This window comes from Cyprinus carpio, chromosome A20, assembly GCF_018340385.1.
Source record: "Cyprinus carpio isolate SPL01 chromosome A20, ASM1834038v1, whole genome shotgun sequence".
Lineage (NCBI taxonomy): Eukaryota > Metazoa > Chordata > Actinopteri > Cypriniformes > Cyprinidae > Cyprinus > Cyprinus carpio.
The window spans coordinates 22759748-22775146 of NC_056591.1; the positions used below are offsets into that span (position 1 = coordinate 22759748).

At 34.1% G+C, this 15399-nt stretch overlaps 1 protein-coding gene across 2 annotated transcripts; it reads right to left on the reverse strand.

Annotated features, from left to right (window-relative positions):
- Positions 1–330: 330 nt before the first annotated feature.
- LOC109113517 (dual specificity protein phosphatase 10-like) lies at positions 331–14527 on the reverse strand. Of its 2 annotated transcripts, XM_042778165.1 has the most exons (5): positions 13930–14521; positions 12634–12904; positions 10273–11098; positions 2824–3192; positions 331–1539 (listed from the first exon to the last, which is right to left on the reverse strand). In XM_042778165.1, the coding sequence occupies exons 3-5, from the start codon at positions 11030–11032 to the stop codon at positions 1274–1276; spliced, it is 1395 nt and encodes a 464-aa protein (XP_042634099.1). In that variant the 5' UTR covers positions 11033–11098; positions 12634–12904; positions 13930–14521; the 3' UTR covers positions 331–1273. The 2 variants fall into 2 exon arrangements, with proteins under 2 accessions (XP_042634099.1, XP_042634100.1); XM_042778166.1 differs by lacking the exon at positions 12634–12904 and having other exon boundaries at positions 13930–14527.
- Positions 14528–15399: the final 872 nt, after the last annotated feature.

A 15399-nucleotide genomic window follows, 5' to 3' on the forward strand; every position in this document is an offset into this window, starting at 1 on the left:
ATAATAATAATATCAATTTTAAGTCAATTGCTTGCTCTGTCAAATTTTCAATACTTACAGATATATATAAATTACAAATATAGGGATGCAATTTCACTGAAACCATTAAAGGTAAAATTTCTAGCTGTCTAAGAGTTAAACAAAAGCAGTAATATGCAAGTTTTCAACATCGTACGGCCAAAGTGCAGCAGGTTTGTGTAAAGCTGAAAAACTCAAATGTATTATTTAGAAAACCCTTAATCGGGAGGATTGACAGGCTCCAGGTGAAGAATAATAAACTGTCCTTTTGCACACTTTGCATTTCAACATTCAGACGAGCCCAGAGTTGTGTTATTTCACAGCGTTTTAGTTCTGTTATGAGAAAGAAGAACATACCGTGTGATTTAAAACGACACACAACCGTGATCAAAATCAATCTTTTGACTCTTCTAACACAGAGATTAAAACACAGAAACGCCTCTAAAGCCGTTTCCTCTTCACACACTCAAAACAAGTCAGAAGAAAATGAGTTAAGGCACCAATAGAGGCACGATTCTTACGTGTTTTCGCAAGAAGCTGAAATTCCCAAGCATCCATCCATCTTTCTGGCCAGCTTGAGGTCAGGAGAGAGTTGAAGCGTTAAACACAGTGAAGTGTAATATAGATACGGATCCCATTCACACAAACACACACTTACAGAGAGCGAATGTGCAACGCTGACCAACCTACCATGAAAACTGTTAATGCAAACAAATAAAACGCCTCATTAATTCTCAAGCAGATGATTTTAGCTATATTCTGATGATGATATAATAGTACTTTAGTTTTTGTCCTAATCATGCAATGGGTTATTTCTAAAGGACATTCAAATGAGGTTTGTTCTGATTGTCAGCGATACTAATGAGATAAATACACAAAGAAGCGTCCAAACATGTATAAAGCTAGCATAAATCAGTGCCTAAACGTATGAAAACGCACAACTACGCAGGTGGACTGAAAGTCTCGCGCTCGTTATATACACATCACGCACCCGGCTGCTTTCCACACAGACTTTATTGCACAGTGAAGCCACCTTAGGTGTATAAAAATAGAGTAAGAACAATGAAACAAGCCTTCATTTCTTCAGACAGGCGAACATCCAGCCTCCTCTGGGGGCTTTAGCCAGCACCAGCGGCCAAGAGCCGTCGTATGACCGCAGCACAGTGTTTGGCTGAACACTGACCGGACGGGAGAGCAAAAAGCTGTTTGTTTTCCTCATCCAAAAATCAAGCATACTCCGTCTGGAAAGGAGCCGCTATACGACGGTCTCGAGGCCGGTGAGTTTGGGTGTGAGTATGCGTGGAGTGATGCCGTTGTTCAGGTCTTCTTCGAACTCTAAAAGCTGGCCCATGAAGTTAAGGTTGGGTGAGATGATGGGCCGCCGGGACTTGACGAACTTGTAAGCATCCGTCATGGTCATCCAGGTGTGTTTCATCAGGTAGGCGATGACGATGGTGGCGGAGCGAGACACGCCGGCCTGGCAGTGAATGAGGAGCCCGCGGCCGGCCTGGTGCGCCTCTTCTGTGGACGGAAAAACACAACACCTGAGACGAAGACATTAAACGTGATGGAGATGTTATGCTGGACAGGGCTGGACTGGACACAACACTACATCCACTTCATCAAAAAATGTCCTGTTTGTCAGAAATATACACCTAAAAGATTTATTTCCATTATCAAAGCATTTCAAAGTCACTAAAGTCCCTGCTCTCGAAAATCCTATTTGTTTTTTGTATTTTTTTTGCCTCAATCAGTTTGAATCACAAAGAAATTGGGTCATATGTATATATATATATATATTTATATCAGTATATATGTGTGTGTGTGTGTGTGTGTGTGTGTGTGTGTGTGTGTGTGTGTGTGTGTGTGTGTGTGTGTGTGTGTGTGTATATAAATATATAGTATATTCATATTAGCATAAATTGTAATTACAATTATTTAATATTTATATAACTAGAAATATTGCAATAACATTTTATATTGTTTATTATATATATTATATATATATATATATATATATATATATATATATATATATATATATATATATATATTATTTAATAATTATGATGTCTTTATTAATTATATGTAATAATATAATTTATATATATATATATATATATATATATATATATATATATATGTAATTATATATAAATAAAATGTTAATTATCATAATGTAATTATTAGTTATATTAACTAATTAACTAGTTATATTATAACATAAAGTTTTATATATAAGTTCTAATATATTAAGTTATATATTATGGTTATATTATTAATAGTTATACTATGCATTATATATATATACACACACACACAATTACACAAATTGTAGTTATTAATTATTATTATATATAACACAATGTCAATTATTATCATTTAAGTATTAAAATAAGTATAATTTATAATATATATCATTACACAAATTGTAATCATAATGTATTACTTTATTATCAATTAATAATTATAATAATTTATATAGCAATCATTTATAATTTATTATGCATTAAATATGTTTTGTTAAATATCTAATATATATTAATTTAAATGTTTAATTCTAACTCATATCTTATGTCTAATTACACAAACTGTCAAAATGTTTTATTATAATTGTTATTTTATAAATTATATATAATATACAGTAATGAATATATAAAGATGTTTTAGCCCTAAAAAATTAGTTTTTTGTTTTTCAGGAAAATTTTGATTTTGATTTGATTTTGGAGTTGAAACATGACCCGAATGTGTTCTTGACAGAGTCTCCCATCATCCTTTGATGGTCTCAGTCATCTGCTGTCATACCGATGAACTCGAAGGCCTCCTCGAAGTACTGCCGCAGGTTCTGTTTGTTGCTGTCGCTGGCAGGTAAGCGCTTGTACTTGAACAGGCCGAGCTCGTAGTGATAGAGCGGCAGGTGCGTGGTGACGTTCAGGATGAAGCCGATGTCCATGCGCTGCATGAGCTCCAGGTCCTGAGCGTCCCGTTCGTTGCCCAGGAAGAGGAAGGGGAGGATGGGCGTCAGCTCTGCGTTCTCGATGTCCGGTGTGGAGGGCAGGGAATGAGGTAGCGCCCCCGACAGGCCCACCGTGGTACTGCCGTCCTGTCCTTCCTCCAGATGAAGAGAGTGTTCACACAGATCATCGTGGCTCTGTCGGAAACCACTGAGGCCTCCTATAAATGCAGACAAATGCAGAAACATTAATTAAAAGCAATAAACAAATTGCTCTAGTGAAACCCGCGACCTTTGGGTTACAAGTCTGACTCTCTTAGCATTAGGCCACGACTGCCCCCGTGCAATATTTTAATGTTTTCTGTCCAGAATGTATTTTTCATGTACAGTAGTTGCATGCTGATTTATCTAATCATAAGAGAACTATGCGGTTTTTGAGGTCAGGTGACAAACACACTGAAGGATTTGCATGTAATTTGCATTTCAGGCTGAATAAATTCCAGATTTTGTTACAGATATGTCTCTTATATGAATGCTGAATGATTAATAGCATCTCCTGAGATCAGTCAGCGCTTATCACACACTTTATTAGGTCAGAATTCACAACATATAAAAAACGTGGCAAAAATATGACACATATAATACATACTGTATGAATTTCTATAATAAATATACATCATAAAATAATTTTAATCAATATAATTAATTATAACATTATTAATGATAATATATTATTTCTGTACAATATTATATATTATACTATTAGGTATTATAAAATATAATTTGTATAATTATGTTTTATATTATAATCTAATCTCCATTCCCATTTTAAAATATAATAAATTCCATAATTATTAAAAGTACTATTTATTATATTACTATATAATATAAAATACACCATTATATATTATATTATATTATATTATATTATATTATATTATATTATATTATATTATATTATATTATATTATATTATATTATATTATATTATATTGTGTTATGAATTATAATTATTATAAGTATGTTTGATAATTTAATCTCCATTCGTATTTTTTTATATAATACAATCTCCATAAATCACACATACATTTAAGCATTTAACAGATACTTTTATACAAAGCAATAATTAATTAAAACATTATTAAATATGATATCATACTACATTTTATGTTATATTATTATACTAGGTATAATTATGTCTAACAATATAATCTAAATTTTCATTTTATAATATAATCTCCATAATTAATTAAAAATATTAATTAAAATATATTATTATATTAGGTTTTAAAAATTATAATTTGTATAATTATATCTTATTATATAATCTAAATTTCCATTTTATAATATAATATCCAAAATTAATAAAAAATTAATTAATAGTTATGTATAATAGAATTTATATACAGTATAATAGCCATGATTTACATTTAAGAATTTATCAGATGCTTTTATCTAAAGTAATAATTAATTAAAATTTATATTAATATTAATATTAATTAAATTAATATTAAAAAAATAATAAATAATAATATTACTGTATAATATAAAATACAACATTACATATTATTATATTAGGTATTATAAATTACAATTAGTATAATTATATCCTATTTTTTTTATATAATATAATCTCTATTTTCCGAATCATGTTTTGAGCTTTCATAGAGTGTAGAGAATTGTCTGTTAAACCTCTACAAACACCTGAGGCCTCGAGCAAACAACAGCTGTAACACCACTGATAAAGAACAAGCAACAGCAAACAAGCAAACACCCTAATAATAAATGTTTAACTTGTCATACTGGACATCTGCGCTTCCCCCCGTAACGTACATCAGAAGAATACAGGGTGTGAAGTGATAGTCTGTTAAATTTCAGTTAGTCAAATGTGAAACCCGTAGCACCTGTTAACCTGCCTCTCATTCACAACTGCTGAAGAAACACTGACATCATCCAGTGGGTGAAAACAGCTCACTGTATTGAGTGAAGGGGGTTCTTGTGGCGTGACACAATCGCTCGTGAATCGCACACAGGAAAGCACCTTCAACGCCTGTTCATTTATAGAAACCCACGACACGGTTTCTAAAAGTCTCAAATTGAAAAGAACTCAAATCCAGGTTTCTCTGAAAAGCTATTGCTGAAATCGTTCAAAACAGAAATGTAGCACTGCATCACTTGCTCACTGTAAGTGAATGGGTGCCGTCAAAATAAGAGTCCAAACAGCTGATAAAAGTAATCCACATCACTCAGTTAACATCTGGAGAAGACAAAAGCTGAAACAAATCCAGCATTAAGACATTTCCATAAGAGTTCATAATCCATAATAAGGTTTCTTCCAGTAATTAAGTGGTCTGGTGTGAATAAGGAGAGAAATCTGCACAGATCAAGCACCGTTTAAACAGCTCTAAACAAATATGTGACTGGATTTTGTTGTGAAAGAGACAACAAGAGATGGATTTATGGATTAGTAAAAATTATGGATTACGGAAGCAACAATTTGAAGTTAAAAACGCCTTGATGGATTTGTTTCAGCTTTTGTCTTCTCCAGATGTTAACTGATGGACTGGATTGCTGTGGATTACTTGTGGATTATTGTGATGTTTTTATCAGCTGTTTGGACTCTCATTCTGACGGCACCCATTCACCTGCAGTGAGCAAGTGATGCAATGCTACATTTCTCCAAATCTGATGAAGAAACAAACTCATCCTAATCTTGGATGGCCTGAGGGTGAGTAGATTCTCTGCAAATCTTCATTTTTGGGTGAACTTATAGTTACAGTGTTATAGTTTTGCACGAACCACTAAAAATCAACAGTGCCAAATGTCTGCATGGATACAGTACTGTGTTACACAAGCGCCATTTGGTTGCTCAGATGTTCTGAAAGTCTGCCGCTCACAAACTGGTGTATTGAAAATGATGTACTGAAGGACTAGAAACAGCAAAGTCGCATTACACTGAGGTCTTTTCTTTGTTTTTAAAGATCAAGACCTCATACGAAACTTCCGGGATCCTCCTCATTGATGGAGGAATTAATAAATACGTGACCTTTTCTGCAGAGGCCCATGAGATGTGAGACAAAACTGACTCTCAGGAGATTCAGAAGCACAGAAGGGCTGCACTCTGAACAGCTTTTATCTGTAAGTATTTTGCAAGAGCCGAGATACTCTCACTAACATGCACACAGCGCATGAGAATGAAAGAGAAGCCTGATTAGCATCGCGTATACCCTTCCCACAGAAAGCAATCCCAGAATGCAATGCGCCAAGCTCAGTGTAGCAACATTATTATAAGAGAAATTATAAGAGAAACATTATTATATTATTATATAAGGTATCATAAATTATAATAGAATAGTTTTATAACCTCCTATGTATATATATATATATATACATATATTCTCCATAATTAATTGCAACATTATTAATTATAATACAAGTACAACATTATATATCATTGGATTAGGTATTATAAATGATAATTACTATAATTATCTCAGAATTTTATTATATAATATAATCTCCATTTCCATTTTATAATCTCCATAATTAATTATAACATTATTAATTATAATATAACATGACCTATACTATTGCATTAGGTATTATATTTTATAATTGTATAATATAAATTTTATAACATATGCAATGTCCATATTTAATTACAACATTATTAATAATAATGAGTATCATTTTAGATTTTTATAATATGATATAAAAAACATTATTAATAAAAATATAACTATATAATATAAAATACAACATTATATATTATTAAATTAATTATTATTCATTATAAATGAAAAAACTGAAAGTAAATTGTAAAATCATTGAAAAAACATTTATTTCATTACGTGATTTCAATCGTTAGATTAGATTTTTGTGATTTTTCTTTTTTAATGAATCATCAAAAGTTCTAACACCAAACCTTTTAGAAATCAATAGTGAGTTGTGTTTCTGCACATTGTGTAAGGAGTGCTATTTGCATAAAATACACTGAAAAAAATGTTTCATTCATCCAATTAAAAACAATTAGGGTAATGGTTCACTTCTATATTTTTTAACTTGAGCCAATAGAAAAAAAAACTGCCCTAAGAGCAAGTTATTTATTCTTCATTGGCTCAAGTTAAAAAAACAGAGATCTGAATCATTACCCTAAAATTTTTTAATTGGATGAATGAAACATTTTTTTCAGTGTACATTTTCATATTGTAGCTTATGAGAAGTGTTCTGAACCACTTATGAGATTCCGTTTCAGGCTGCTGCGTTAGAACTCACTAGGTTTTGGAACGGAGTCCTAATGTGTGCATACGCTGGCATATCGGCTCCGTTCCAAAACCTAGTGTGCTGCCTTACTGTCTACACTTCTAAAGTAGCAGCCTAACTGTGCCATTATCCTATATGCAACACATATGTACAATCTGGCCAAAACATGATCACTTAGAGGGAATCATGTCGAAAAAGAACGCACTTTTGATGCCTAGGTTTTGGAGCAGATGCATGAAGTGGACGTCAGCTGACAGATGCTCTCTGTCCTCGTCCCTCGACTCTCTACAACAGCCAAACAAGGCAAAAGATGGCAACAGACTCGCGCGCTGCTAGAATAGAGCTCCCTCTTCACCGTCAGCTGCTGCCAAGGGCCGCAGGAGCTCAGGCACGCGGTGGCACATGGCCGTCCAGCGAGAGGTCAGCTGAGTGGAGCTGGACATGCCTGCATGCGCCGCCCTGGACGCAAATAGTCAACAACCTAAAGCCTTTCATCAACCTGAAGCAGACATAACCCAACTACTGTACTGTGTGCGGTTATTTTGTTGATGCACATTTCAGTCCCAGTTCTACTAGCCTTAAAACAATAATTTGACCATTTGCTGAATCAATTCATTATACATATTATACAATTAAGTCTGTTCTGCTCACACAGGCTTTATTTAAAAATACAGAAAAAATATCTCAATTCAAAATATCTGTTTTCTATTGTAATATAACATAAAATGTAATTTATTTTTATGAAGCAATACTGTATTTTCAGCATCATTACTCCAGTCTCCAGTGTCACATGATCTTCAGAAATCATTCTAATATGATGATTTACTGCTCAACAAACATTTCTGATTATTATCCATGATGAAAACAGTTGTGCTGCACAATATGTTTGTGAAAACTGCGATACATTTTTTTTTCAGGATTCTTTGATGAACAGAAAGTTCAAAAGAACAGAATTTATCTGAAATGGAAATATTTTGTAACATTTTAAATGTCAGAAAAGTCTTCACCGTCACTTTGTTGCATTCTTGCTGAGTAAAAGTATTAATTTCTTAAAAAATAAAAAAATAAATAAAAGACTGGCCCAAACCTTTTGAGTACAATCATGACTTAAAGACTTTGTGATGAAACACATGTCAAGAAAACCCAGGATTACACTTAAAGTTTCAGAAAGTGAAAATCCCGTCCGATTACTCAAAAGCAACGGTCCAAAAAACTCCAAGCAGACACACATCTGAGAGGGTGGATCATCTTTGAAAGTACAGACTGATGTTTGAGAAGTAATTCGGATCAACTTCATATGCCTACGAAACAAAAAGTAGGCGTTGAATAATGAGTAATTTCTAGAAATGAATAATTCAGCTAGTTCTATTTCTGTAAGACTCAAATGACTGTTGGTGAAATTAAAAAGGCAGCACAAACGTTAGGACAGAGGATTCACAAAACAAGACTATTTTCTTCTTCTTTTCTAATTTAAGAGTAAAGTTAAGACTGTTTTTAAGATGTACTTATGTAAAATATGTGAGAATGTCTTAAGAATTTGCATTTTTAAAAATAAAGTTTTTTTATTGTCTTTAACATCCATACAATATTTCCACTCCGCAATAAGTTCTTTAGATTTAAAAATGGAACCATAATTTTTCAGAATGTATTGAACATTCTTACAAACTTCTAAAAATGTATCTTAACGACACATTAACCAACACTCTTTCTTCTGATTTTCTTAAGAGTACAGTTAAGATGTTTTTGAGAATACAAAATGTTCTTAGGAGTCGTTTTTTCTCAAGATTCTTCTAAAGACAAAACCTAACAAGATCTAAAGACAAGACTTTTCTTTAAAAACATCGAAAATAAAGTTAGGATAGCCTGCGATGTGTCTTAAATCTTAATTTATTTTAATTTTTTCATTTTAAAGCCCAAAAATGCACTTATTATGTATAATATTATTAAAATTATTATTATTAATGTTATTCTTAAACTAAAGTTTTCTAAGAAACATTTTAAAATGGACTATGAAAAAGGGATCTTTTAAGAAAAAAACAAAAACATTTTGGAGCCTTTATTTTTAAGAGTGTACTGAACATTCTTTTTAGAAATTGTCTTACAAAATTTCTTAAAGTGCCACTCTTATGGATTTCTGAAACGTAACTTTCATGCTGTGTGTCATGCAGCTGTAAGTGAATGTAAACAGTCTGAAAAGTTTCATAAATAAAGTTATTGTCTCTCAAAACAAACTCTGAACCACTGAAACGAGTCGTTTTAAATTCAAACCCAATTCCTGTGAAATTCATTTGTAACAAGTTAATACATGCTCGCCTGTGTTCTGCGTGGAAAACCGGAGAAAACTTGAACTCTTTATGTTCAGAGCCGAGTGGAGCACTATTATTATTATAATAGGATGTATTACTGAAAAGCCATATTCCAGTGCTGGTGATGGGTGTTCTGTTTCTGACACAGTAGACCAATCACAACAGACCGGGTCATCTGACCAATCAGAGCAGAGTAGCATCACGCAAAGAAGTGGTTTGGAAAGATGAATCCTCAAACGAATCATTTGAGAGTCATTGAGAAATAACATAAAATTAAATGCATATTATAAGAAAATGAAAGTGTTTTTGACCTTGCATGCATGTAAATATGTTGGAGACTCCCAAAACCAAATTATGAACCTTTCAGTTATCAAAACAGGTGCACTTTAACTTCTTCCTTATTTCTGATTCCATGAAGAACCTTTAACATCCATTCCACAAAAAGCTCTTTATAGTAAAAAGAAAAAAATCTTCACACTAAGAAATCAAATGTTTCTTTTAAGAACTGATCATTGAAAGGGTCTTTGGAGACCACAAAATAAACTCTAAACGTTGGAGAAAACGCATTCGATTGACTCCTTGAAGAACCTTTGACATCCATTCCACAAAAGAATCTTTAGATTGTTCTTTGTACTAAGAAACAAAAAAAATATTTTAATTAGTGTGCTCAACATTCTTTTCAGACTGGAAGCCCATTCATCTCCAAACCTTCACTCTCAAAAGCAGTCGTACCTTTAAGAACGATGGGGTCCTTTCCTTCCCTCCGCAGCGACTCCAGAACCACTTGCAGAGGCTGAGACGGCGTTAGCCGGCCCGGGTCCACCGTGCTTTCATCGTACACCACCAGCTCTTTGGAAAAAATCCCCTTGAAGGAGTCCTTGCTCTGCCGGCAGGAGATGAGGTCCAGGACGGTGATCTTGCCCTGCTGGAGCCGTCGGCGGCTGATCTTGTCCGAGCAGTTGATGTGCACGGCCCCCCGGATGTGGCTCTTGTTAAACTCCATGAAGGGCCGGCAGTCGATGATGACGGGCACCGGCCCCACCGGGTGGCCCAGCGGGCAATGCGTCAGCTTTTTGGCCAGCTCGTTGGGGTGGATGACCCGCATGCCGCCCCTGGTCAGGCTGGAGGTGAGACTGGGCGCGCTGTAGGCCTCGCCGTGGCCCACCGTCGGGACCCCATAACCGACTCCGGAGTTCAAGTTAGGGCTGCTGGCGCTGACCTGGCCGTCCTTCTCGTAGGTGGTCACCGTGCAACAGCTGGCACTGCTGCATCCACACGTCAGCGAGCGCGTGGAGCCGCTGGACGAGGGCATATACGAAAGCTTGGTCGCCTGGATCTTCACCACGGTGGTGCTGCTGATGACCGTCGACTGACCGACGGTGCCCACGGTAGCTTCCAGGTAGCTGGTGTCCAGGCGGAGTCGGAGTTCCTGAGGTCGTATAGGCCTTGGCAGCGCCACCACAATTCTGTCGTCTAGAGGAGAAGGAGGCATGGAGAGACCACAGAGGGCTGGCACACCACGGAGAACTCAGATGTCCACTCGATCCCAAGCTGCTCACTGAGAAACACACGAGAATCACAGATGAATTTGAAAAGAACCGTTCAGGTGCCAGTTCTTAAAAGAATCATGTGCAGATCATTTGGGGGGATGTGCTTAAATAAATAAACAAACAAACAAAGCAACAATTTAATTAAGATAAAACAATGATGTTGTATGGTCCTTCATTATGTCAATACCTTAAAAGCAAAAATGTAAATAAAATAAATTAAAACTGATCAAATAAAAATGATAAAAAATAAATATATCAATGTTGCATGGTTATGTGTGATCCTTCATAAAAATTTAAATAGCCATTGATAATAAAATACAAAACAGAAACAAAATATGCCGTAGGCAATCAGAAGACGATGAAACTGTTTTAAAGAGACAAGAGACACAAGTGTGAATGCACTGAAATAATGATACTGTGTTTAAAAAGTAAAATTGAATAAAATAAAGATGATAAATAAATAAAACATGTCTATGTTGTGGAGTCCTTCAAACACCTTATTTATTTTATAAACAATACTCTTTAAAAACAAAATTAAATGATTCAATAAAAATGATATATAAATAAATAAATATACAATTTGTAGTGTCCTTTTTTATGTCAACAACTTAAAAGGCAAACATTATAATAGTCTTTAAAAATAAAATACAAGCAGAACGAAAATATACTGTATAAATTAGGCAATCAGAAGACAGTTTGGTGAAACTGGTTTAAAGAGCCAGGATGTAAAGAGTGAATGCACTGAAATAAAATAAAAAATAATAATAATAATTAAAAAAAAAAATCATCTAAAACAACTCATCAGCACATGAGTAGATGCTAAGATCTGAAACAGATACATCGAAACACCGACCCAAAGAACCTGTTTCCACTGTGAAGAACCTTTTGTGGACTGGAAAGATTCCACGAATGTTAAAGGTTCTTCATGGAACCAATAAAGAATCTTTGTTTTTGAGGCTGCAGCATCGTCAAGCGCACAGTCTGTTCTCACACAGGCCCGGACTGAACCTGCAGGGGGTTTTGCACTCATTTTGGGGGAATCCTGCAGAAAGGCTTTCAGCTGAGATATTTAATCAGCAGAGGTGCAAGTGGCAGGAGACGTGCAGAACTTTCAGAATGACGTGTATTTGGATTTGCATGGAAATCTGACAGATTCCTCTCATCGCACGAGAGCGAATTGCTGACCCCATTAAATTCAAAAGAGCACACAGCCCATTCCCAAACACAGCATGTGGACGTGCTGGGAATAAAATATGGAAAGGTTCTGCATCCGAGGCTAGACATCATCATTATTTCATGCGGTGACAATGCATGCAATTTACATATGATGTGCTTTGCACAGCACACAATCTGTCCAGCTCACAACTTCAGCCTCACACATGACTGAGGACAGCAATGCATGGAAATGAAGTGTGATTACAGGGCAAACAGCATCTGTATTAAATGTGTCATTTTCCGTAATGAACCTCATCCTATAGATCTATTATTATCTCTAATGCTCAGCAATCCCGTGCAAATAGTTATATATGTTCTTCAGACTTACATTGGAGTCGCGTTTAACGCGCAGTCTCAGTTATCGATCAGTCTGAGCCGCTGAGCCGGTCCCGAACTGGAGACCCGCAGCATTTTCCTCCCGTCCTGCTTTGCTCTCTCTTCACTGATGGAGTTGGAGTTTGTAGCGGCTCCGCACTAGTATCACTTCAGACTGACGTGCGCCTGAACCAATGGAGCTCCGCGCTGCTGTTAGTCACGCGGTAACGGAGAGCAACAGCGGCCCAGAAACGGGAGGCGTGCTGAGGCGCAGGGTGACGTCACTGAGAGCCAATCAGGAGAGAGTTCGGTGAATGCGGATTAAGAGACGGGACGCGAGTGTGAATGCACTGAAATGCGGTGTGATACTTCATTAATAAATAATGAACATAAAAAAGCATCAAAATAATAAATACTGTTTAAAAATAATATGATACAATCAAGTAAAAATTATAAAAAAAAAAAAAAAAAAAGCTAAATAAAATAAAATGATGTCAACACCTTACAGGCAAAAATGAAAATATTCATAAAAAAATAAAATAGTAACACAAAAATAACATATTGAGTAAATTACGCAATTGGAAGGTGGTTTAAAGAGACCACACACACGTGTGAATTCAGTTTAATAATGAAACCATGAAAAAGAACATTAAAATAACTAAAAATAAAATAGTATAAAATAAATCACGAATGTTGTTGGGTCCTTTTTTATGTCAACACCTTAAAGGCAAAAATAGCTATTACAAATAAAATACAAACAGAAGGTGAAACATGTGTAATGTGAAATTTGATACCATGTTTAAAAATAAAATATACAAATTATTAATAAATATATAATGAAAAAAATCATTATGGCAACACCTTGAAAATACAAATAAAAATTAAAATTATTCAAATTAAAATGACAAAAATAAAATACAAATGCTGAAAACAAAAATTAAAATATAAAAATGTTAAAATATATGTTAAGAAAATGTTAAAACATACAAAATTTAAATGTTGTAGGGTCAATATGTCAACAACTTAAAGGCAAAAAATGTAAAAAAAAAAAAAAAAAATTAAACATAAAAAATACAGGAGAATACATTGTATAAATTGTGATCATTTTAAAGAATAAACATCAACTTCACACAGATTGTTACATTATATAATACCTTAATAAATACAAATTTTATAAAACTATGACTCACGTATTAAATCATATTTAAATGCTCAACACTGATTTAAACATTCAATAACATTAAATGACTTATTAATGAAGGTTAAACGTAGTGTTACAGGTTCGTGTGAGTTCTTATGTGCAAAATACCTGCTGTTGAGTGGAGTCCCATATAAAGCCTATGACTGCTGTTCACACTGAAGTTCAGTCGTAGAGAGGCCTTGTTTCATGTCTTGTCTTCACGGTCTGAATGATTCATCTGTGACTAATGAGATCTAATGTGAGCCTTATTCATGATCTCACAAGCAGTGAATAGTGTAATGTTCACCAAACAGGTTCTTAAATCACAAACGTAATTTGTAAAGTGGGAGTCACTGAGGTGAGGTTTGACACACTTCACGATTTGCATGGTGCATAAATTATATTTAGTTGTTAAAATGAGGTGAAGTGTGAGTTAAGGTGACTAACTTTACGCTCGCCCCCCCTAAAATCCCTGATCTTGTTTTATTGCCCCGGTAGAAGCATAAAATTATATTTAGATGCGTGTATATGTGAGTGTCTGTCAGTGGAAAAACTGACGTCATGCGGTGTGATATTTAGAAGCCTGAAGAAGAGGAAACGAACAACCACTTCCTCTTTTGCAGAGATGTTTTGCTCTGTCTCTTTTTTCACAGTAAAATTTGTTTCATTTTTCTCAATGGCGATTCTCGTTAGACTCTCATTACTGTAATACAGTCGTGTGCATTTGAATCAGCATCATTTAAAGGCAGTACAGTACAGGAATTTATTACAGCAATGGCAAAAATATTCCCAAATAAGTTAAGTAATATTTAAATATGTAAATGTGTACACTACTGGTCAAAAGTTTGGAATGATTATGATTTTTTTTAATGTTTTTGAAAGATGTTTCCTCTGCTCACAAAAGCTGCATTTGTTTGATGCAGTAAAACAATATTGTGAATTATTATAAAGAAAATATTATAAAAATGTATTTAAAAAAATTTAATGTTCACATTTTTTATAAAAATAAAATAAAATAAAAATAAAAATTATACACACACACACACACACACACACACAAATATAAATGTATTCTCTGAGATCTTCTATAGGAATGAGATATTAAGAGTATTTGTGCATCATTTTTGCATCATTCTTGACTTCATGATTCAGAGTCCATGAACATCTTGCTCAGCATAAGTGTTGTTCAGATGGTCATGAGCAACACGCAAACCTGCTACACGTGACAGAGATGCTGTCAACAATCTCAACACAAACCATGCTGTTATTACAGCCATCTGTCTGCTGTCTAAATCTATTTATACAGTCCACTATGAGAACAACTAACGGTTGATACATCAGACAAGAAAAATGGTCGGAAAAGTGTTGGAACGGCAGAAATGAAACAACAATGAAAAATTCTAAATAAAGACTAAAATTAATAAAAATGAAATGTACAAGTGTTCAAGTGTTTTTTTTTTTTTTTTTTTCGCGTGTTTGTTTATATAGAATAAGTTAAATCAATTTTAATTTTGAAAAAATTAGGGTTTTTAATTAATTAAATTATTTAAATAAAATAATTTTGCATTTTTCAACCATATTTAGAGTACTGTAAATCAG

What these genes read in the sequence shown, in the direction of transcription:
- LOC109113517 (XM_042778166.1), bottom strand. Translation starts at nt 11,032, where the DNA reads ATGCCTCCTTCTCCTCTAGACGACAGAATTGTGGTGGCGCTGCCAAGG. An exon ending in GGACCCCATCGTTCTTAAAG is followed by an intron (nt 3,193 to 10,272) that starts GTACGACTGCTT and finishes CTGCATTTATAG; the next exon opens with GAGGCCTCAGTGGTTTCCGA. An exon ending in GGAGGCCTTCGAGTTCATCG is followed by an intron (nt 1,540 to 2,823) that starts GTATGACAGCAG and finishes TTCCGTCCACAG; the next exon opens with AAGAGGCGCACCAGGCCGGC.